Raw genomic sequence first — 24,046 nt, forward strand, 5'->3', positions numbered from 1 at the left:
TCCTTCACTGACTCAGCACATTAAATAGCTATATTACATGCAAGACCAAGACTTTAAAATCCTCCTTACAGCCTGAGAGATATAGGAAAAAAAATTAGGTGCCACATTTAATCTCCTTTGATTTTTGCAGTTATGAAAAATAAGTAATATTCTTATGCCAAGAGCCAGGGAAACGAAGATGTAGACAGAGTAACTAACTTGCTCAGAGTCACAGGTAAGAGAAGTCTAGGTTAGAGCTCACACCTGCCTGACTCCTAAGCTTATGCTCTTAGCTGCCATATGCCATTGCCCGAAAGAGACACTTTTGAGATTGACTTTATCTATCTGAGCGCTGCGTGGCCCCAGGGATGAGGTCAGACATGGGGTACCTGTCATGACCCCATGACCTCAGCTAGCATGGCTGTTCCAATGCCCCCAAAAGCCAGCTCTGCCCCCACCCCACACACAGGCTCCAGGTGCAGGCCTGAGCCCCTCACTTTGCCCGGGGACACCCGCTGTGCTAGGGTGAGGTGCGGGCAGACACAAATATTTGGCCTTTGCCAAGTATGACTCTTGGCATCCAGGTCAAATAGATTATGGGATCCCTCGAGGGAGGATCTGAACCTGTAAAATTGTCCCCATATCAAACCAGTTTCTTATTAGTCATAGATTGTGGCTGAATTCTTGAGGCCAGCCTTGGGCTGGGTCGGGAGAGAACTGACTCAGCTTTCAGGCAGGAGCATCCAGCCAGTTGTGCAGTCAGCTTATCTGGTACTTTGTTCAGTTCCTGAACAAACCAGGAACATGGCGTGACCTTGGGTCTCTAAGCTGTTTTCTCAGAGTGCTTTACCCCTAAGTGTTCCTGCCTATATTTTCACCAATGCATCTTCACCTCCTGGAGAGGTCTCTCTCTTATCTTTATAACCTACCTTTCCCTAGTCACATAAACCTGAGACTGTTGCCAAAAAACAGGATCACAGAAGCACTGCCACGCTGAAGTCTCTCCTGAATCACTGAGAAGATCCATGGACTGCTGCAACAGGGCTGCTGGTGACAGCATGCTCTTCTCTCCCGCACGGACACACAGACCGCCACTCTGAGATGATCTCTGCTGCTTCCATGAGGCTGCTATGAGCTTTATCTGACCCAGAGGTTGATTTTGGGGAACCCCAGATTGCACACTGCTCACACCTCCCCTTCCTCCATCTTCTTTAGCCACTTTCTACCTGTCTTAGCCATTTGGAGACATGCTCAGACTGTTTATATGTCTCTGTGTAACACCATCAGCCACTAGCAAAATGTATCTTCCTCTGGTGCTTGCACAGTCACATCACTCCAAAGTGACAAAGGCCACAGGTGGATTCCCTCCACTGTGTTTTTATCACACTCTGACATACCAATCACAAAGTGGGCCTCTATCTCTATCTCTATCTCCATCTCCATCCCTATCCCTACATCTCTATCTCTACCCTTATCCCTATCTCTGTCTCTACCCTTGTCTCTTTCTCCATCTTAATCTCTAACCCTAATCTCTTATCTCTTTCTCTCTTTTCATCACAACTTTCTCTTCCTTGGGCCCTTGCAAAAGTTTGTAAAGGTAGGGTGAAACCAGAGAACAGATTGAAAAATACACAGCCAATTATACTTAAACTTTCCTCCTGTTCCCAATATCCATTGTTTGGTTTTCAAACAAGTTTGCTTGCCTCAGTTCTCTCTTCCCTGGGCTTGAGACCCTTTCTAGGAGAGCCTTTGCCCTCACAAATAAACGTCTAGTGTCCTCTACATATTGAGATGCTCTTTGCAGCATATACCTAGCTCCTCTAATTCCACAGCACACCTCCCCACACCCACTCTACAAATGGACAGCCTAACTCATTAAGCACACTATTGGAATCACTATTCTTTGTACTTTGGGTTGTTTTTATTCATAGTCCTATTGTTTTAGTTAATCTTCTTTGCACTGAATGGAAAACAGATGTTCACAGACAAAGGGGGAGAAATAAATCAACAAAACGTTCCAATGCTTATGTTTTCTTTGTTCAATCACGCCACAGCTGCTTGCGGAGCCCAGCCATGGCCCTGTGCTGGGTGCAGAGTGGGAAGATGAAATGAATCAGGCTTGGTTCCTACCTTCAGAGAATGTGCCCCTAGCTAAAGTGGGGTTGCATAGGCATTGGAGGAAACTGAAACACTACAGGACCATAATACGAGGTAAAAAGCGCTGCCTACTATACGAAGGATGGGTACGTAGAGTATGATGTGTGTGCAGATAAAAGAGGTCCCCCACCTGGTTTGGCAGATCCAGTGGCGTTATAATCAGATCTTGAGAAATAGATGGGATTTGCATGTATGAAGATGAGTAACAATTATAGAGAAAACAAAGAGACAACAGCATGAGAAGAGGTATTGAGGTGGGAAAGTGGTTACTGTATGCTGGGAATAAGTGAGTTACTGAACGCTGGAAATAAGAAGTGAGTTACCGAGTGCTGGAAATGACAGTCTGCTGCATTATAGAGTACAAGGGTGAGAAATGTCTGAGATGAGGCCAGATGTGGCCAGTGCAAAGGGGCTAAAATTCCTTAATAAACGTTGCATATTTTATTTGGTAGATAATTTAAACTCTGAAAGGTTGCTGATTACGGACGTGGCATGATTGAGTTGAGTGATAAAATTCATAGGGACTTGCGAAGCAAAAATAGAAGAGAGACTTCAGTTGGGGAGACCAGATAAGAGATTCTTATATTCAGGCAGGTGGTGGCCAATGTCTTGGAGGAGAGGAAGTTCTGCCTGAGAGATTCCGCCAAGAGAGAGTGCAGGGATGTAAGAACTGATTGAAGGGGGACAAGTGGGACCCTTCATTGCATGCCCACGTTTGTGGTTGCACAAGGAAAAGTCCTCACTTACCCACAAAGCCTTCTTCTTTTTTTTTTTTGGGCACACGGGCTTAGTTGCTCCGCGGCATGTGGGATCTTCCTGGAGCTGGGATCGAACCCGTGACCTCTGCATTGGCAGGCGGATTCTTAACCACTGCGCCACCTAGGAAGCCCACAAAGCCTTCTTGATGTCACACAGAGCCACCACTTTTGGCTGGTGATGCAGTGTGAATGGCGCCCCCTTGAGTTGTGCTGTGCATAGTACACGCAACATATGTGAGACCTTCCAGCAGCCCTGGCACCCTCATCAACAACTCCGAACTCACCAGAGTTTCCACAGTCGATGTGTGCAGCCTTAATCACACACCAATGCTTTATCAGATTTTTCACGAAGTTGAAACAGGAGAGAGAATCGGGGGGAGACAGCAATGAAAGAGAGTTGGGAGAGTCTGGATAACCCCTTGAGCACTCTTCATTCAACCATGGCTGTTGCTCTATAGCAGGTTACATTCTTTTCCCCAGTGATTTCATTAGCAGAATCTGGCTAGGAGTGAAAAACATAAAGGGCCTTCATTTGGAAACCTGTAGACCTGGATTTTAGACTCAGGTCACCCATTTCCTAAGTGCATGATCTCGAACAATTGGGATATTTTTCAACCTCAGGCTCCTGAAGCATTGCTCAAGTATTAGGTAGAAAACAAACCAAGCTACTGGGGTGAGAAAATCCTTGGATAAAGTGGTCAGGTCAGGACAGACTTTTTTGAAGTGGCCAGTGAGCTGAAACCTGAAGGAGAAGGAATCAGTCATGAGGGTGGGGGTTGGTGGGAGTGGGGGGGGTGGGGATTCATGGCAGAAAGGGAAGCAGATGCAGTCTTCCCAGGGAAGGAACAAGCTTAACATGCTTGGGAATGCCAGGGTGGCTCACCCCTAAGGCTCTATCAACACCTCCAGGAGAGGTGCATTTTTTCGTTGCTGTTTTTATTTGAATGTTTGTTTAATTTTGAAGAAAGTCATTTTGTTGATAAAGTTTAGAGGGTCATTTTAACAAGTCTAATGGAAACCCAAGCACAGCCAGTATGGTGTGGCAGCAATTTTCAAGGGTTTTTTCTTACACATAAAGAAGTGAGCATAGTACAAAGCCAAGAGAGAATTCATAGGACCCTAAAAAAAGCTGTACAAAGCAGGGGCTGAACAAAGTTCAAGCAGAGATACAGGTTTCTGCTTCTGGAGACTGAAGGCAGAAACCAGAGCTTTATTTGATCTCATGACACAGGCTCACAGAGCTTTGGCTTTATGATTTTTCTCTCTCAGCTGAGAGTTGACCTTTTCTGTGATGGATGGGTAGGTCCAGGAGAACTTCTAGGGAAACTAAAACTCTTCCTGGAGGAAGTCATACTCATGATGGAAATCCACTGCACCGTTGCCTTGTTTGCCTTCTCGATTGTTGGTGCTGCAAACATCCCAGGGAAAACAACCTGGAAGACTGGCACAGCAGGGACTTCGCAGGCAGAGAGGTGCCACGTCTGAATCCAGCGCCAGCTCCTCCACTCACGAGCCGTGTGCCCTCCGACAAGTTACCGAGACTTTGGAGGATCTGGTACCACCTGAAAAGAAAGAGGATCGTAATCCTCGCCCTGCCTTCCTCGTAAGACTGTTACGAGGCTTAAATAAAAGCACGAGTATGAAAATATTTTGGAGACTGCAACACTCTGTAACAAAGCAGGGAATAATAACACCTGCAATATTAGAAATGCCTGGGACTTTGTAATGATGTTGCTTTGACTCAACACTACTGGCGACCACACCATTTTATTATCCAGAGTGAAAGACTTCATTGTAGGGAAGGGAGAAACCTATTTTAGAACAACAGAATGATAGATTTTACTTGCTTCTTTCGTACAGAATAATTTATTATAGCATAAACAACATACAAGGCTCTGAATATGCGATCGCTTTTTCCAGTCATCACACCTGCAAATGTGTAACGCACACTTCTGTGAGCACAGAAGGACACAGAGGGCACAGCCGTATTTCCATCCTCTGTTTCCATTGTTCCATACTTGGAAGGCGAGCCTGGAGTCTGGGTTCTTCTCTGTGGGTGAGAGCTGTACCCCTTGGAGTAAACATATAGGGGACCCTCCCAAATGATTTGGACCAGATGACTGTGTCCTTTTCTCCTCCAAGTCCTAGTCAGGAAAGCATATTGGGCACAGGTAGCACTGCCCTTGGGTTTGGAGTGCTGTCCCATGTTCCTTTTCCAAAAATTTTCAAATACCTCTTTCCGAGAAAATATACACATCAGAAGTATCCCCCAGCTGTCATTTTGGCAGTCAGGACCCCTCTCTGTGCAACTTTTTTCTTAGTGCCTTTCCCATCAGAAGCCACCTTCCAAGGTACAGAGCAGTCAGCCTGTGTGTCCTCACCACGGGACCTCCCCAGCCCAGCCCCCGGCAGGATCAGTCCGATGTTCTGTGTGGGCAGCAGTCATAAAAGTTTCACCCTGCAGCGTGAGACTGAGACACTGGGCGTATCAAGCCTGAAAGTCATCCTGCAGACAACTGAGTTTCATCCGATCCTCGACTTCCTCTGCTAATCGGTCTTGGAATACCAGCTGCACCCACCAATGCCACAGAGGCCACACCCTGTGAGGTCACCCGCTCCCACCTCTGGCAGTGCTGACTGTTAGGGAGTGGTCTTCGTGTCCCACCACGCTCTTCACCCACTCGTGGTGCCGTCGGACCCAGGTCAGAGCTTTCTCTCTCACTGTAACTCCTTCAAGTATTTCACTACCATGAGGGTGTTCCCTGAATGCCCATTTTTCCAGGCTAAGCACTTCCTGGTCTTTCACTCACTGCTTCTAAGACGTAGTTGGTCTCAAGAACCATCTTTAGAATGAGTCCCTTTTGGCCAAGACTTTAGGGCTGTTTGGCTGGTGAAGAGTTAGAGTCCTCTGTCCCTGTTCCCTGCCAGCTGTGTGTGAATTGCTGAGGATGGAATCACTTCAGATCAAGACAAAAGCAACTCAGAGCTGCAGAAAAACAGACACCTATGGTTTGGGGTTTTGTTTTGTTTTTAACATACCTCTAGCCCAAGGCTGGCAGGCTGCCTGGCATTCATTTGAACAGAAGGCCCTGGTATTAGCAAAGGCTTGCCTCCTTGCACCTGGCAAAGAAGAAATTCACTCTTTGTTTGACTGTGAGATGACACCACACACCCCTGCCCTGCTGGAGCTTAGTAATTAGGAGGTACTTGGAGGTAACAGCAGGTTCGCTCAGAAGATTAGTGTCCGAGGTCTGGGTGTGCTCTCCTCACCCTGAATCTCAGATTTCTCATCTGTAAAGTGCGGTTGGTAAGCCCTTCTTTGTCTGAGTCGCAGGGGAATTACATAATTCGGATGCCTAGGGGAGGTGACAGCACTTGGTGAAGGGCTCTTTCCAGTATGGACAATGTACCCCATACTTGCTCATCTCTAGGCTGCAGACTGTCTCCAGCTTGCCCCCGCCCACAACTTTTGAAAAATGAAAACAATTATCAGTTTTACAAAAAGATATTCAGAGCTGCCGTATCACTGCCAAGGCTGTCTTTGTGAAAGAAAACCTTTCTTTCTGTACCGAGGAAGACGATGATCCTGCAGTCTGCTTTAATTGATTCCTCACACCCTATTTTAAAACCAGAAGCCACAAGGTACCTTTGTGGCTGAGAAACACCATGTTCCAGAATTACCTGTAGTCACAGGGCCACCAACTACGCTCAGGAGTTCAGCGGAGAAGGGAATGCTTGCAGATGTTCTCGGTAAGGAGCCAACCAGCCAGGGACTCACTCCCCGCCCAGAACATTCACATAGGATTTGATGTTTGTCATGAAAATGTTGCTTTTCCTTTAAAATACTATTCGTGGATGTTTCCCTAGAGTTCAGTGTTGTCTGCTGAACTCACAGAAACCTGGGTGTTTTCTACGCCAAATGAATTCTATATAACCAAATTGTAGAAGTGATAAATGAGGGAAATTTTTGTTTTCTGAAAACTAAAGCCTCAAACTTAAGAAATGTGTAGGTTGTATGAGGACTTATGTTAATGATAACATATAATGTTGTAGCACAAAACTAGCGTTTCTCAAAAATAATAGAGCAGAGGAGTAAAAATTCCTGGAATTGGCACATGAGATGAGGGGTTCCTAAAACAGAAGTTCACAACGTCAGGAGACAGAGTTTAGTGGACAGTGCTCTTTCCTTTCTTCCCCAGGAATATAAGCCAGACCAACTACGTAGTTTGTGGGGAACCTTGTCAAAAATTAAGAACTTCGAGATGGCAACAGCAGAGTATTAAACCAATAACGGGGCCTTTCTGGGCACGAGGCCCTGTGTGACTGCCAGATCCTATGCCCGTGAAGCCAGCCCTAAATACATGAGACGGTACTTCCCAGTTTCTTTGCCAAATCCCTGGTCAATGCAGCGTGAGTGATGGGAGAGATGTGTGCCTCTCCGGTACAGTGGAGAGCCTCCACCTTCCTTCCCTGCTGCAGCACACGTGGAGTCCTCGTGTTGAGTCGGTGGAGTCATCAGACTGGATCCGTCCCCACCCCAAGGAGGGCTATTCTAAAGAGTCTCTCAGACCAAGAAAGAAGCTCGAGTGTTGAGACACTGAGATACTGGAGTTGTTTGTTATTGCAGCATTGGCTTAGCATATCCTTACTAATATGTAGGAGAAGGCCAGAAGTAGAAGGAAACATCGCAAATCTGAAAAGTACCACAAAGGAAAGGAAACCAGGCAGTGAAAAGCAGTGTGATGGTTCGCATGCATTTGTTTTTCCACCAATGAAAAAAAAAATTTCAAAAATGATCTTTAACATGTTTACAATTCTATGCTACTTTCCCTCAACTCATTTAAAAAATATATTATCTAACAAGAAAGATGACACACTCTCCTCCTTCAGCCTCCCAATCTCTTGGCCCATGGCCATTCCTGGGCCACTCTTGAGTCAGTGAACACCTCTAATACTTCCAGCCAAGAGAGAAACACTCCCCTAGGGCAGTGTTCTGTTCTGTAGAAAGTATTTTACCAAAAAGACTTTAATTTGTCACCATGATTGGGCAGGTTTTTGATTCCAAAAACTCCAGATGATATTGTAAGAGTCTCATTGCTTTAAAAACAATCACTGAAGCGGATCCCTTTTTGTCATGGGTTCAGTGTTATATAAACTTGGATATCACGTTGCCTTCAAAGCTGTTCCTCGTTGCTTTCAAACACCGGGTTGCTGTAAGACACTCCCCTGCCATAGCCCGGCAGGTCAGCGTAGGAGGTCTGGTTTATCAGGGGCCAGCTGGGCTCATTGGCCAAGGCTCTCTGCCATACCCGATACTGGCTTTTTGACTGATAGCCAAAACATCTTTTGATTATCATCCACAGGGCTCTATTTTCAATAATGGCCTCCTGCAAAATAAAAGAGTTATGGTTTAGAATCAGAGGTTAAGTGTTTCCAGAATACAGCCTTCCATAGATCCTTATAAGGCACTACTGCATTGGCTGCTTTGATCTAGCTTGACCAAGAACTTGAGCCTCTGACAAATCCAAGGTGATTTCATGTGATAGGTCAGGGCCTCTCAAACTTTTCCACTTGAGAAACTCTTCTGGAAGAAGGGAGAGAAACACACTTTCAAGAATCCAGAAACATAGCATGAAGTAGTCTGCCTCAAGGATGAAATTTCTTCTGAATTTCATATGTAAATTAAACGTAAAAGCACCCAAATTCTGCAGTTCACTCCATATCACATCGGTATGTGATTTAATATAAATGACACTTAAGATTATTTACTCCCAAATGCTACTGACCTTATAGAAAGATACGCCGTGCTTATGATGGGACTTGGGTGTACCCTGGTACCTCACTGTGCAATCATGAACACAGGGAAAATTTGGGATGCGGGCCACAGTTTTGGAGTTGGACAGATCTGGATTTAGTCCCAGCTGTGACACCTACTGTGGGCAAATTAATTTCCCCATCAGAGCCTCAGTGATTAGAAAGAATAATTCCTTCCTCTCACATTTGTCCTTAGGGTCATATAAGTCCCCTCACAATGCAGGGCACGGCACGGCATAGCTGCCTGCCTTTCCCATTCTTCTCAACTGTTCACTTAACAAATGGCTGTACATTGCAGCCTGACTCACATACGCCTCCAAATCACCTGCAAATATTTCACTGCAATGCTTTTTTTAAGATGACAAAAGATACGTCTCTTTGAAAACATCTGGACTGGCATTTCAGTTCATGCGTTAGACCCAGTCTCGAATAGAGCCCAAGTGATAACTTACAATCCATAGCATGTGAGGGGTTATCACGTTAATTTCATTTGTTTTAATCGTATGTGGTCACAGAGATTGACCACCTTAGACGTTACTGTGACAGAAACAAAGAGGAAAATATGACACCCAAGCTGTCCCACAGAATTAGAACTGGTTTGATGTCTGTCAGTGGTATCTTTGCTAAACTGAAAGAGTTCATTCTGTAGGATTCTACAAGAAACTTTGCTAGAGATAGTGGTTTCCTAAAATCCACCCGTCTTTGACATCTGAGTCCACTGCCCATGGAAATCATAGAGAACAGCCAGTCTGAATATTCCTCTAAAAACTGACCATCTGCTGACAGGCTGTTAAACACTCACACAGCAGTCTCACCAGCATCTTGCAAACTTCAGGGATCACCCAGCCAGACCTGTTCCTTTACCTTCCCACAGCAAGGTTTTTTTGTCCTCCTTAATAACCAAGAGAACAGTAGTTCTCCTTAGAGCTGGCATAAGGCAGGAGCATAGGTATTCAATTAAAGGTTTTAAAATCTAACTTACATCCGGGAACTCTTAGCAGGCTTCAGACAAAACAAATGAAAACACACACACACACACACACACACACACACACACACACGAAGCCTTCAGTGCTCTGCGCTGTATCTTGAGCTTTGTTACAATTCTAGAAATGTGATGACTGGTATTACTTTGCTGCTCTGAAAAGGGAATCAAACAAAGCACTGAAAAATAATCTGTCCTGTCACTCTACGTTGTAAATTAGTTTTAGAATGAGAAACAAAAGGAAGGCCTTGATGATATATCATTTCTTAGAAAAACAAGCAAACAAAAACTTCATCCATGAGCTCTTCTGACAGACATTCAAACAATTCATACATATATATACACACACACTCATATACACACACACACATATACACACACACACACACTCACACAAATGCGTAGGTAATAAAAAGGGGGGTGTTAAAGCTATCCACAGTAGCTCCTCTGCCTGTTAGCAGGAAGTTAGACCATGAGACTCAGCGAGTAAGGATAAGGTCTCACACAAACCTGTTTTGTGAGTATCCAATTACCCTCTCCATCTACTGGGGGTGGGTAGGCTCATTTCTGACATTCAAGAACTGAATAAACCTTTACCCAGCTCCTATTAGAATAAAGCAGGGTTTCAAATGTTATAACTACCAAGATGACTTCTTGCCCCCATAGTTCAATGGCAAGAGAAGAAAGAAATTTATCCCCACGTCACTACAATGCGTGTCTTCTTTCTCCCTGTAGACTGTGAGCTCTGTCCCTCTGCCATTCTTACGCCCTTCACATCACGCCCTGGACACGGCACAGGTGCAACAAATGCTTGTGGAAAGAATGGATGAATAAATGATTGATAGACACGAGGTAAGGAATGGTAAACGCAGCAAGAGGTAATATAATCGTAAGAGCTTATATTTACTCAGCCCTTCCTATGTGCCTTTCACGGTTTCCATCTCATGCTCACGGTAACCCTATGAGATCAGGTACATTATCACCATCATTATCCTGATGAGGAAACAGAGACACAGAGAAGTGTAGGAACTTGACCAAAGTCAGACAGCAAGAAAGGGTGGAGCCAGGATTCACACCCAGGGAGACAACTCTGCAGCTACATTCTTTTTTTTTTTCTTTTTAACTTTTATTGAGGTACAGTTAACAGGCAATAAACTGCATATATTTAGAGTATACCGTTTGGTATCCCAATCTCCCAATTCATTCCCCCGCAACCCTCCCTGCGTTCCCCACTCAGTGTCCCTATGTGTGTTCTCTACATCTGTGTCTCTATTTTGCAGCTACATTCTTAGCTGCAAATAGACTGATGGAGAAGGGCTTCCTGCCAGGGGATTATGGCAGACTTTGTGGTTTGATTACCTTTCAGCCCATTCCTCCTGGCTCTTCCCTGCCCACTTAAAAAAAAAAAAAAGCATAACTAGTCTAAGCCCATGTGTCTAACTTTTTGGCACAGATCCACTTTCCCTGAATCCTTTTCTACTAAACATGACAATGAGACAAAGTTCTAAGCAATGAGGCCTAAGAGGAAGCCTGCGGGTGGGCTGCAGGACATTTTTTTTGTTTCCTGATAAAAGGTTCATACTTGTGGGGGAAAAAACTTGCTGGTACCTCTTCTTCCATTTTTTTTTTCCCTGCCCTGAAAACAGACATGAAGCCTAGCTACGTGGGAGCTAGCTGGGTACCATACGCAACAAGCACAAACATGAAGGCCAGCATCTAAGGATGGTGAGACAGAAGGTGGACGAATGCACATCCCCGATGATGCCACAGAGACACGAAGCTAGACCCGAAACCACTAACTTCCAATCTTCCTGGTAAGTGGGTCATTAAATATCTTTATTGTTTAAGCCACTGTTAGCTGAGCTTTGTTACTTGCCTAACTGAAGCGGGCGTCAGGAAAAATTCATGAGCAGGATGATACCACAGCTGTGCCACAGAGGATGGAAGGGTATTTCAATACGCAGAAACGGGGGAAGATGTACTAGACAAAGGAAATTATGTGAGCATAGACAGGAATAAGATATACTCATGAGATTATCCCTTAAAGGGCAAGGACCATCTTTCTGCAACTCCATAAGAGGACTCTCATGGTGACGCTCCTTTACTAATTAGGTGGCTTTGGAGACCATATAGTTTAGCATAGGACTCGGTGTGGTTCCTGAGTCAGCTGCATCAGAATCACCTGGTAACTTATTAGAAACAAAAACTCATGTCTACTGCAGACCTACTAAATCAGAAATGCTGGGGCAGGGCCGGACAATCGTGTGTTTTAACAAGCCCTCCAGGGAATTCTGATGCCCACTCAAATTTGAGAAGCCCTGGGTTAGCAAATAGAGAGATGCTCCTTACCCGAATTCTGTGTCCTGTTCTGCCACCAGCTCCTGCACAGTCTTTACCCTGCTTAGCAAAGGAGGCTCCTAGAGCTCCTGCTTACAAAACACTACAGGGACGTCCAGGTGCCCCCAGCCCACCATGAATCCCCCGTCACTGGAACCAGCCTGGGTTTGTGAGTAAGAGCAGGAATGGGGACAGATGGAGTCTTACAGCTCATTCCTCCTTCAAACTGGACACCTTTTCTGGGGCACCCCCTCCCCAAGAGTGGGCTTTAGGAAATGGAGATTGTCCCGAGTCACAGCTATTGAGCCCACGGGCCACAACAACTGAAGCCTGCGTCCCTAGAGCCCATGCTCCGCAACAACGAGAAGCCCACGCACCACAACGAAGAGCAGCCCCCACTCACCGCAACTAGAGAAAGCCCACACGCAGCAACAAAGACCCAACACAGCCAATAAATAAATAAATAAATAAATAAATTTATACATTAAAAAAAAGCAATGGAGATTGTGTCCAACAGCACGTAAGAAGGAGAGAGGGAAGCATGGAGCAAGAGAAAGGGAGAGCACAAGCTCATTTTACTGAGGAAATGGAGCCTAAAGAATAAAAGCCAGGAAAATCTCACTCTGAATCTCATTTCCCATCTGCAAAGTAAAAATGATACAAGTTGTTCAGTGAAAGAAGCCAGACACAAAAGGCCATCTATTGCATGATCCCCCTTTATAGGAAATGTCCAGAATAGGCAAAGTCGTAGAGACAGAAAGTAGCTTTGTGGCTGTCAGGGGATGAAGGAGGAAGAAGCGGAAATAAGGAGCCACTGCTAACGGGTACAGGATTTCTTTCAGGGTGATGAGAATGTTCTGGAATTAGATGGTGGTGGTGGTTGCACAACTCAGTGAAGATACTAAAAACCACTGAACTGTGCCCTTTAAAAAGGTGAATCTTATAGCATGTGACCCATATCTCAATTTCAAAATAGGAATTGAGTTGGGTCTCTATTTGTGAATTTTAGAAATGGACAGGACCTTATTCCACCCTCCCCAGCCCCATTTCACAGATAGCAAAACTAATGCTTTGTTTGGAATTCGTTGGAGGCAAGCATCATTGCTCATGTTGCCAAGGAAGGGAGCCCCCGTACTGTCGAATCTTGTCAGCTACAGCCGTTCCTTTTTCAGACTCCCGGAGAACGCCCCTCGCCCTAACCAGCCATCAGCAACCTGAGGGCACTTACCTCCACGACAAGGGACACAATGAAATTGGAGCTGAGCATAGTGACAATGTAGACCCTCCACAGGACAGGAGTGCAGAGCAGCTGGTGGGAGATGCAGAAGCACAGTCAGTCTGAAGACAAATCATGCTGCAAAAATTTCATGCTGTTCACAGTGTACATTTTCCTACGTTGCACATTACGTATGTAATAGACACAGGCAGATATGGGAACATATGTGTTACATTTACATACATATGTGTACATTTTGTATATGTAAGCATTTCTATGCATGAATGCACAGAAAACGTGGAAGGATGACACTCAATGATTCCAATGATTTGGGGACTATGATTGTTGCTTTCATTTATCTTCCCTTCTTTCCTCTTTTATTTTTCCTCTGTAATTTCTAAATTTTCTAAAATAAATTTGGTCATTTTGCAATAAAAAAATAATAGTAAAAGTATTTTTTGTTTGCTTGCTTTGTTTTTTTTTTTTATGAGGGAACACAGGACTGTGGCTGTGTTCCCGGGAGGGTCTGAGCGACACATGTCAAACCTCCACGGTGGGCAGCCTTGCCTTCTTCTCTCTGGTGGCATATATCCCTTCAGCTGAGCCCTGGTTTGAGCCTTAGGTCAGGGCTTCCGCCTCTGGGCTGTGCACACAGCTTCCCAGGCTGTGCCGTCCCAAGGCACTCACCAATGCAGCAGTCAGGGCTGAATTTGGTGTCACTACCCGTCTCTTTCCCTGCTTGCTCTCTGTCTTCCCTCACCCCTCCCCAGGCACGGGATATATATGATAAATATGCTGAATGAAAGAACGAATGAATGAGTAGAACGAAGCCAAGTGGACTCTTTCGTACCTGGCACTGCTTCATACGTTGCCTTATACGTGGGTGGGAGTAGAAACTGTACAACTCTATGGAGGGCAATTATATTAAAATTAAAAGTTCAAATCCATTTCCAGGAACTAATCCTAAAGATACACTTGTACGTGGCTGAAGTGATACATGGGTATGTTTCTTTTATTTCAGCTTTGCTGGTGATAGTAAAAACTTGAAAACAATTTAATGTCTGTCAATAAGGGACTACATACAAATGATGGTATATATAAACAGACAATGAAATACTGGCATAAAAAGAATGAGGAAGCTTTATGTGCTAATATGGAACAACTATCAAAATATATTGTTACATGAACAAGCAAAGTAGAGGATTGTGTATGTGATCGTGGCAGCCATGAAAATGCCCCACCCAGATCTCCTGCTGCTCGTGGGATAAAAGGCAAACATTCCAACTGCTACAACGCTCAGAATCTACCACCACATTCACCCCATGGCCACACTTCCCACGCGTGGTCTGCTCAGTGCTAATGACTGAGGACCGCAGGGCTTCTAACCACACTCATTCTTGTGAGTCACTAGACACCTCTGATGAGCGACTTTGGCTGGACTTTCTTGGAATTGGGCTGCAGTGTGAAACTTGACTCATCCAGCTCACCTTCCTTCCCTCTGTCCTTCGCAGGGGTCAGACCCACATCACAGTGTGGAACCTTTCCCACCTCCACTGGCTTCCTGATCTTCTTTTTTTCTTTTCCTCCACAGGTAATTCCTCCAATAACTTTCTTACACATCTCATCTCACTGGACATCTCCATTTCAGAAGACAAGGACAAATCTAACAGTTTGCTACTATTTGTATAAAAATGTGGTAGAATATACACATGAGAAATGTATATGTACACACGTATAACACATATCTGAAAGCATGTAAAATAATCTGGTGTTATCAGCTGTCTCCAGAGAGGGGAACTGGTGGCCGGGGAACAAGGATGGGAGGGAGATTTTCACTACATAACTTCTCTAACTTTTGAATTTTAAACCATGTGAATGTATTCTCTATTTAAAAAAAGAATCACGAATTTTTAAAAAATGAGCAATGATTAGATTGCAACGCAGCATGATTCCATTTAAAGTAAAATAAACTTCATAAATCAAACACACATGTATAATATATGAATTTTCAAAGACGGAAGGGTACCGTCAATAATGTTATAATTTTCCTCACCTGAATAGTTACATTTTCTATACACCCATAATTTTAGGTAATAATAAGAAAAACAATTATTCTTAAGGTAAGCAACAATGCAGAATCTTTTGAAGTCATGCTGGTTTCCTGCAAACCAAATACGTTCCTTATATTGTTATAAAGAGGACCCAGCCCCTGTGAAAGTCTTCACTACTAAAGAGTATAACTAAATCCAACATGTCCTAACCTTAACTCCCGCAGGATTAAGGATCTTTAATTCGCTTAGAAGACTAGCGGGCAAAGACTTTATCTCCATGAGTACCTAATTTAATTGATGAATACGATTATCCTGTGAACCACAGTAAGAGAATTATAAAAATGAAAAACTGAACGTAGATATTAGTTTATACATCAAATGTCACTGTGGGTTCGTGAAGGTGCTGTGGTTTTGAATGCATTATGTACTCCAAAGGCTTGTCTACATTTAGGAACCTGATCTACAATGATCAGTCAGCCAGTCATTGCCATTACGTGCCATTCGCTATGCCAGGCACTGGCAATACAAGAATGAATAAGATAGGATCTTGGCCCTCGTGAGACTTATCTTTGAGATGGAGAAGCAGATGGGCAATTTTACAAAGAACCAAAAGCTCAGTTCCTTTTATCGTCTCTTCTGCATTCTATTTGTTGGTCTAAAGGACATTTATTAACGATTAACTTCTAATTTAAAAAAACAATAGACTAGAGGAATCAAAATATACATTTTCTTTTGTTTGAATATGTAAAATTTCTGTCTCTTATAGAGTTTCAAAGTTGTCTCAAAATTGCAAAATGTCCTTGAGAGTCCTTGAGGTAAGATATGGATCTTTGAAAGTAAATGTTGAACACACTAAGTATGTACATACAGAAAAACATGTTTTTAAAGAGTTAAAAGATACGTAAGTACAGATTTGAGAATTACTCCCAGAAGTGTTACAGGCAAAACTGTTTTAAACAGCTTCAAAGCAAAACCACTTAAGAGAAAATTCTCTCACATTTGAACGAGAAAATGTATAAATAGAATTTCCAGTCTTAGAGGGATCTTTCAAAGGAAAAATGTTCAATGCTTTTGAAATACTTGAAATCAAGGCTAGACGGGATTTTATTTCCCAACCAGCTTAAATAAAAAATATGAATAAATTCAGCATTCATTTTAACCCTACCATCTCAAAAGAATAATAAATGTCAAGAATCCATGTCAACTGCAATTGCAGCCTGCTTTTTGAAGTCAGGGTGTTATATAATTATAAAATATCGTCAAATCCCAGAGATAAGACTTACATCCAGACGCCGATATAAATCTGGAATATCGGCAAATAGAATGAATAGACACACGCTCAGCTGCGTGACCAGCACAAGGACAAATACATCTAAGGAAAGAAGAACGCAAGCCATCATTTAGAGAAATCTGAGCACAGAGTGTCACATCCATTGATAGACACATTCTAGATTAATACTGATTAGATTTACTTGATTTCTACATCCAAATGCAGCATAATGGATGAAAAGTACTCATTTCTATGCAATGGGTTTCACCTCTACGATTTCCATGCATGCCCTTCAGGTAAGTGGAAAATTTCACATACCTGTTACATGTTTCAATTACTAAAAATGGGAAATACATATAGGGTAATATTGACAAAATACATTTTCAAGAAATGCCTTGGAGAAATCCAAGTATCTGAGTCTCTTTAATGGAAATCATCTGCCTCAATTCCTTTTCCGGAAAAAAGGAGGGTTGTAAATAAACAAATGTTTAAATTGTAATCATGTGGAGGTCAGCATTCGACTGCTTCCTCATCCCAAATAGAAGAGCAAAATAACTTTCTCTGAACAGAGTTTTACAAGGATATTGATTCTTCAACATGTGCTTCTAAACTTTCCCAATTAGAGGGGTAGTGATGCTATGCAAATACATGTCCCCAAAGCTAACCAGATCACCCACTTCTCCAGACACATACCCCCCACCCTCAGCCCAGATTGTAAGGAGGTGAGAGGTACTTTGGGCAAGAGCCTCAATGACCTTCTATAGTCAAGCTCCTCCAGGCTGGACCCACTCCCAGAACTGCCAATCATACCGTGCCGTCCTGACCATTATATTCATGGCAGGAGACACTTCCAACTGAGTGCTGTGACCCTTCTCTCTACCTCCTCCAAGATGAATTCTGACAAGTACTGACGAGTGGAGAATTAAATGTGTCTCCCCAATTTGGAGTGAGCCCATGAAAAGACACCTAGAGACAAATTTCCAGTGAAGGGAAGACGTGGATTAAGAAACTCTAGTATTTAATGCAGCATTGAGGGAGGTAGTAAAGGACCAGGAAATAAGGCTGCATGTGTTTACAGAGCCCTGGAGTGCAAGTCAGAAGACCCGAGATGAGTACCAACTCTGCAACTGCTCCTTGAGTGACCCAGGAGTGTCTGTTCTCCTCTCTGATGCCCTCTCACCTCTGATCTGGTACAATTCTACTCACAGTTTTTGTAGGTGGGCTGCCTAAATGGCTTTCCTTTAGAGAAAACAAGAGCCACAATGATACAGTTGATTGTTCCCAAGAACCATATAGTGGTGTTCTCAAAGCTTAAGGTACCATTACTTCCGATCTTATATGGAGCAGTTGGAGAAATGGTTAACTTTGAGATGGTTTCATTTTGCACTGTGCAGGCACTAAAAAGGAAACCAAAGAAGCTAATGAAGTGAGATGACAAGCCCTTATGAAGCGTATGTATCTACACAACTACATGCCCTCAACACTTCTATAATTGCCTACACTTTGGGAAAGAATATACTGGAAAGTAAGGAGAAAGAAACCAGCATGTATAGATCTATATTTTGGGTAGATGGATAGATGATTGGTAGATAGATAGATAGACAGATCGATAGATAACAGATTCAACAAATTATTTATTCAATAAATTGGGCACCAATGAGGTATTAAGGCTATGTGAGAGAAAAAGATATGAGTAAGTCACGACGCTTCCCTCTATTTGCTTAAGATTCCTGAACACTTACAAGTAGGGTGACTGTACAACTTATCATCCAAGAGGCACAAATTTGAATGTGAAAGGAAAAAAAATTAATCATTTCTTTGGGATATCAGGCTTCAATTAGAGCTGCCTAGCCAAACTATAACGCGTGGTCACTCTAGATATAAAAGATGGCGGTAGCTCACCATCATACCAGATGAGAGAAGATAAGCACCCAGGAATGATGCCACCAAACTGTGCTACAAAGAAGAGACGATCACCAGGAAACTGCCACGGGCTTTACGGAAGCCAAAGCCTTTGGTAGAATGAAGACCCATTTCCCTCTCAACATATGGGCCAGATGATGCTTGATAGAAATTAGAATGTGAGAATCTAAGGCTGTGATCGTACCTGTGCGTCCTCATGGAATACCAAGGCTGCCTCTGAACCAGCAGGAAGCCCACAATTTGCATGGCCAGGCTGAGGAGGATGTTGAGGATCACGGAGAGCAGCACAGGCGGGGAGATAAGCCGTCCTGCAGGTCGGAAAGGCACCAGCTTGGGAGAGGCACCATTCAAATTCACTACAAAATAAATTCACGTTGTATACGTACATGAGAGCAGGAAAAGTGGGTCTTCTTCATTAGAAGAGGGGGCTAACCCCTTGTGCCCACGTAGCTGAGGAAATTAACAAATCGAATACATCACAAACTGAGGGAATAAAACAATGAACGAATTCAAACTCAAGTATACGAGGAATTCTTGAAAGAGCAGACTTAGAACAACCACAAGATGCTTTTTGTCACCCTATTACACAGGCAAAAACTATCAAATTATAGATGAGGAAGTGATGAAGTGCGCACTCTCATACGCTGCTTGTGGAAACGTAAATTGACACAAAAATACCTTCTACAGGGCAATCTGGCAATAAATATGAAGAGAGTGTAAAATGTCCATAACTTTTGACATAGCTATTCTAGTTCTGGAAACTTATCCGAAGCTAAAAATCAGAGATGTAGAAGAATGTTCATTGCAGCACCATTTACAATAAATTATGGTCCATCTCTATAATGAAACAACATACAGTCACTAGGAAGGGACGCGTTCAAATATTTAACAAAGGGAGGAGTGACATCAGCCACATGGTAGATTAGGCAGCTCCAACGTCCCATCCCTGCACAGAAGCATGGAAAAACAAAAGGAAACTGTCAGAACCAACTTTGCCATAACTCTGAAAAAGAGACAAAAGTTTACAGCAACCAAGCAAATGCTGAATCAAGAAAAAGACAACTTAAAAATGGGAGGAAAGCCTGTGGCATTCTTACTTGCCCGTGCCCCTCTCCCTGCTTAGCTCAGTGGCAACCTTGAGCATGGTCGTCTGCATTCCCAGCAGGGGATCCTGGGCCCTGGCTACAGAAGAGGAAAAGCAGACTTCATCCACAAATCACTGTGTATGTCTGTTCTAACCTGTCTGGGAGCTACCTGGAGGACTGGGACAAGGTGTTCATCTCTGTTTCACCTAATACAAAACTTAGGGCAGAAAAGCAGCATTCACTGCTTGAAAACTCTGTAAGGCTAAGAAGCTACTCACAGTCACGGGGAGCAAAAGATTACAGCTGAGACATAATATAACCACCAGAAGCTTAGAAAGAAAAGTTGTGGGAAAATGGGGAGGGTTGGGGGGGAAGTGAATCGGGAGATTGGGATACCAAATTATGCACTCTAAATATATGCAGTTTATTGTATGTTAACTGTATCTCAATAAAAGTTCTTAAAAAAAAAAAGAAAAGTTAAGGAGCATTGATTTGGAAAATTATGGTATTTAACAGTACCTGTGCATGTTGGAGAGTATACAAAGCCATATGCCTGCCAAAGATGTATGCTCAGAAAAGACCAGAAAAGACCCTCCGCGTTCAGCCCTGGATAACCGCTAGACTCAGCATAGCTTGGGTGAGTGCTGAAGTGCCCCAGCACAGAACCAGTCTGCAAAGACTGGGAAAGGTATTTCTTTGTTCATGGTTTTACACTCATGGAATTCAATTCATGAATATCTGTCAAAACATTAGCTGAACAAAAGCTAAAGCAATAGAGACTTTAGTGACCACACGGACAACTGATCCAATCTTTGCAAAAACAGTTTAGAAAAGTCACAAAATAAATGGGCTACTGCAGTCTTCAAAAAGCAGCAAAACAAAAACATCAAGTCATGGGGAAGGGAAGGAATCTGATTTCCAGAGTTACATTATAACATTTAATGGAATAAAATAGACAGAAATTATTTCTGAGGAAGTCCAGACATTGGACTTACTGGGCAAAAGACTTTAAAGCAACTGCCTTTAACATGCTCAGAGAATTAAAGGAAATCAAGGAAATAACATGAACAAAAGGAGAGTATTAATAAAGAGATAGAAATTTTAAAATGAAGCCAAAAGAAATTCTTTTTTAAAGAATTCGTTTTTATCATTTCTCTCTCTTTATTGACATACTCATTTTGCCTAGTCAAGGTAATTATTTGGGCAAATATAAAATCCCATATTTTTGTATTTTTGTTTTTTAACTCTGCTTTTTATTCCTACATGATTTAAAAGACAAATGCATAAAAAAAATTATATACGTATATTATTGGGTACACAATGGATAAAAGATGTAACTGGTGACCACAACAACATAAAAGGAGGAGACAGACATGTAAAGTAGCAGAGTTTTTGCATGCTACTAAAGTTAAGGTACCGATTCAAACTAGACAGTTATACATTTAGCATATTACATGTAATCCTCACAATTATATATTATATAATAAAAAAAACCCTACAGTTAACATCACATTCAAGGGTGAGAGATTGAAAGCTTTCCCCCCTAAGATCAGGAACAAAACAAGGATGCCCACTTTCACCACTGCTATTCAACATTATATTGGAAGTTCTATCTAGAGCAATTAGAGATGAAAAAAAAATAATAGTCATTCAAATTGGAAGAAAGAAGTAAAACTATCTCTATTCACAAGTGATATGATCCTCCATATTGGAAATCCTAAAGAATCCACAAGAAAACTACTAGAGTTAATACATGAATTCAGTTATGATGCAGGATACAACATCAGCACATAAACATCGGCTATGTTTCAACACATCCACATAAATGGATAAACAAAATGTGGTATATATATATATAATGGAACATTATTTATTCATTAAAAAGAATGAAGTTCTGACACATGCTACAACATGGATGAACCATGAAAGTATTGTGCTAACTGAGATAGGCCAGAAACAAGGGGACAAACATCACATGCTTCAACTTATTTGAAACATCTTGAATTGGCAAATTCATAGAGACAGAGTAGTTTAGAGGTTATCAGATACTGGGTGGAGGGGCAATGGGAGTTGTTGCTTAATGGCTGAAGAGTTTCTGTTTGGGGCGATGAAAAAAGTTAGAGAGTGGTGATGGTTGCACAATGTTGTGAATGTAATTAATGCACCTGAATTGCACACTTGAAAAAGGTGAAAGTGGCAAATTTTATGTTATGTATAATTTACCACAATAAAAAAGAATTAAAAATTTAATGATATTAAAAAGTAGTCAAAGTTAAACTAAAAAAACCAGGATGCACAACTGTTATATAGAAAACATAATTCAAATTTCTTTATATATGTATATGTAAAGAAATACATATATTATATATATGAAATTGGAAGGGAATACATCAAAATGCTTTAATTGGTTAGCTCTGGATAGAAGAATATAGGTGGTTTTTTCTTTGTTATCTTACAATGTTTTCCATTTTCTTTTCACAATGAATTATATTAATCTTAAAAGCATCAAGTCATTTGTCAAAAAATGGAGAAAAATCTGGAGATTCTTGTTATGAGCAAGAGAATAACCAGGGAAGAAATGAGAGCTGTTTTCAAATATCTGAAGGACTAATCTGGGGAGAAAAATCAGACTATTCTCTGCCACCCCAAATGGCAGAACTGAGGACTGAGATGGGTGAAATTTACACAGAGGTAGCTCTGGCTTGATGTGAAGGATTGCTCTGTTAATAGCAAGGACCGTCCAAGGATTAAATCTACTGTTCTTACAGTAGATTTAACAAATGTTTAATGAGCTCCTTTGACATGGCAAGCACTGTCAAAAGTACTGGGAATACAGCAGTGATCAGGATAGACAAGGTGCTGTTCTCACAAAGTTCACACACTGAGGAAAGGCAGACAAAAACAAAGGAAAACATAGATAAATACCATAATTTCAGATTGCGAAAAGTAGTGTGAAAAAATAAAGCAGAATATGTGATGGGGAATAACTGGCTTGGTCACTAAATGACCTTTCTGAGGTGGTGATATTTGAGCTAAGATCTGACTAATGAGAAAAATCCAAAGTCACATGAAGATCTACAGGGAAAGTATTTTAGGCAAACAAAATAGCAAAAACAAAGGTGCTGAGGTGACCATAAGCTTGGCAATGCTCACAAGACAGAAAGACCAGGGTGCTTGGAACAAGTAAGTGACTAGCAATTCGGTTAGAGGTGAAGTTGGAGAAGTAGGTGGGAGCCGAATCATGTAAGACTTTGGATTTAGTGGAAATGGGAAGGATGACAATAAAATTTACATTAAAAAAATAACACTCTTACTACTGTGTAAAAGGTACATTGGGGTGAGGAGAAGGCAGCAAGATCAGTTGTGAGGGTACCACAGTAATCCCTAAGTGAGGTGACATGGCTTCGTGACAGTGGCTACAATAGGGATGGAGAAAAGCAAGATATATTTCAGAGGTAGAGCCAATAGGAATTGTATATATATTACATGTAAAGGTGAAGAAAAGAGGGACATTAAGGATGACTCCAGGTCTTCAACTCGAACAATTTGGTACACTGTGGTACTATTTTAATAGAATGTAAGTTTCATGAAGAAAGGAATTTTCATGTTTTTTTCCACGGATGCATTTCAAGTGCCTATTACAGTAAGTAGTACAAACCAGACACTCAGTAAGTATTTAACAATTTGGTTGAATATCAGATCTGATAAAATAAAGCATTCTGTTTGGGCATGTTAAGTCTCCGTCCTATTAAATATCCAAGATTAGATGCTTAGCAGCTGCATTTCCAGAACTCAGGATAGACATCAAGGTTAGAGACATAAATTTGGGGTTCATCAGCATACAGATGACATTAAAGCCATAGATTGGTTTAAATTACTTAGGGAGATGGTATAGATTGAAAAGATAAGAGAACTAAAAACAAGAAAGCCTTGGAACATTCTAAAAGAGCACAGGAAAAGGAGCAGAGGGCAGCACCATAGATGGGGAAGCTGTATTCATTAAAGCGAGAGATAATTCAGGAGTGTGTAGCCTCACAAAAGCCAAGCGAAGAAACCTGTTGAAGAAGAGTGCTGTTGAGAGATTCAGGTACAATGAGGAAAGAGAAGTGATCAGTACTGCTGACAGCAAGGAAGTCGTCGGTGGACTTGACAAGAGCAGTGCTGGGGAGGTGGCAGCTGAAGCATGGTTAGTGGTTACTCTCCTTGAGTATGTTCTCTGAAAGCAAAGCTTTTGAGCAAGTTTTTAAACAAAAAGTTGGCGTGATAGCTGTTAAGATTATGAAGAGAAGGTATAAGAGGAAATAGTGTGAAAGCAAGACCGGAAGGCATATGGAAGGGGCAATCTAAGACTGATACTTTTTTTTTTAATGACGTATAGTTAATTTACAGTGTTGTGCTGGTACAGCAGATTCAGTTATACATATATGTATGTACATGTATATATTATTTTTCAGATTCTTTTCCCATTATA

General features: G+C 42.1%; 1 protein-coding gene and 1 long non-coding RNA gene across 2 annotated transcripts in view; one reads left to right on the forward strand and one right to left on the reverse strand.

Annotated features, from left to right (window-relative positions):
* The first annotated feature begins 5,460 nt into the window (after window positions 1–5,460).
* LOC130855370 (uncharacterized) lies at window positions 5,461–13,670 on the forward strand. Its single transcript, XR_009054311.1, has 4 exons — window positions 5,461–5,596; window positions 10,429–10,545; window positions 11,340–11,507; window positions 13,203–13,670. It is a non-coding gene; the product is annotated as an uncharacterized LOC130855370 (long non-coding RNA).
* ATP13A4 (ATPase 13A4) overlaps window positions 5,589–24,046 on the reverse strand; it is a 123,147-nt gene continuing 104,689 nt past the window's right edge. The window contains exons 26-30 of the mRNA XM_057738878.1: window positions 18,675–18,846; window positions 17,774–17,964; window positions 16,581–16,669; window positions 13,259–13,339; window positions 5,589–8,281 (exon numbers count right to left, since the gene is read on the reverse strand). Coding sequence (XP_057594861.1) covers window positions 8,069–8,281; window positions 13,259–13,339; window positions 16,581–16,669; window positions 17,774–17,964; window positions 18,675–18,846 — 746 coding nt within the window. The 3' untranslated portion in view covers window positions 5,589–8,068. The remainder of the gene's footprint in view (window positions 8,282–13,258; window positions 13,340–16,580; window positions 16,670–17,773; window positions 17,965–18,674; window positions 18,847–24,046) is intronic.

This window comes from Hippopotamus amphibius, chromosome 6, assembly GCF_030028045.1.
Source record: "Hippopotamus amphibius kiboko isolate mHipAmp2 chromosome 6, mHipAmp2.hap2, whole genome shotgun sequence".
Lineage (NCBI taxonomy): Eukaryota > Metazoa > Chordata > Mammalia > Artiodactyla > Hippopotamidae > Hippopotamus > Hippopotamus amphibius.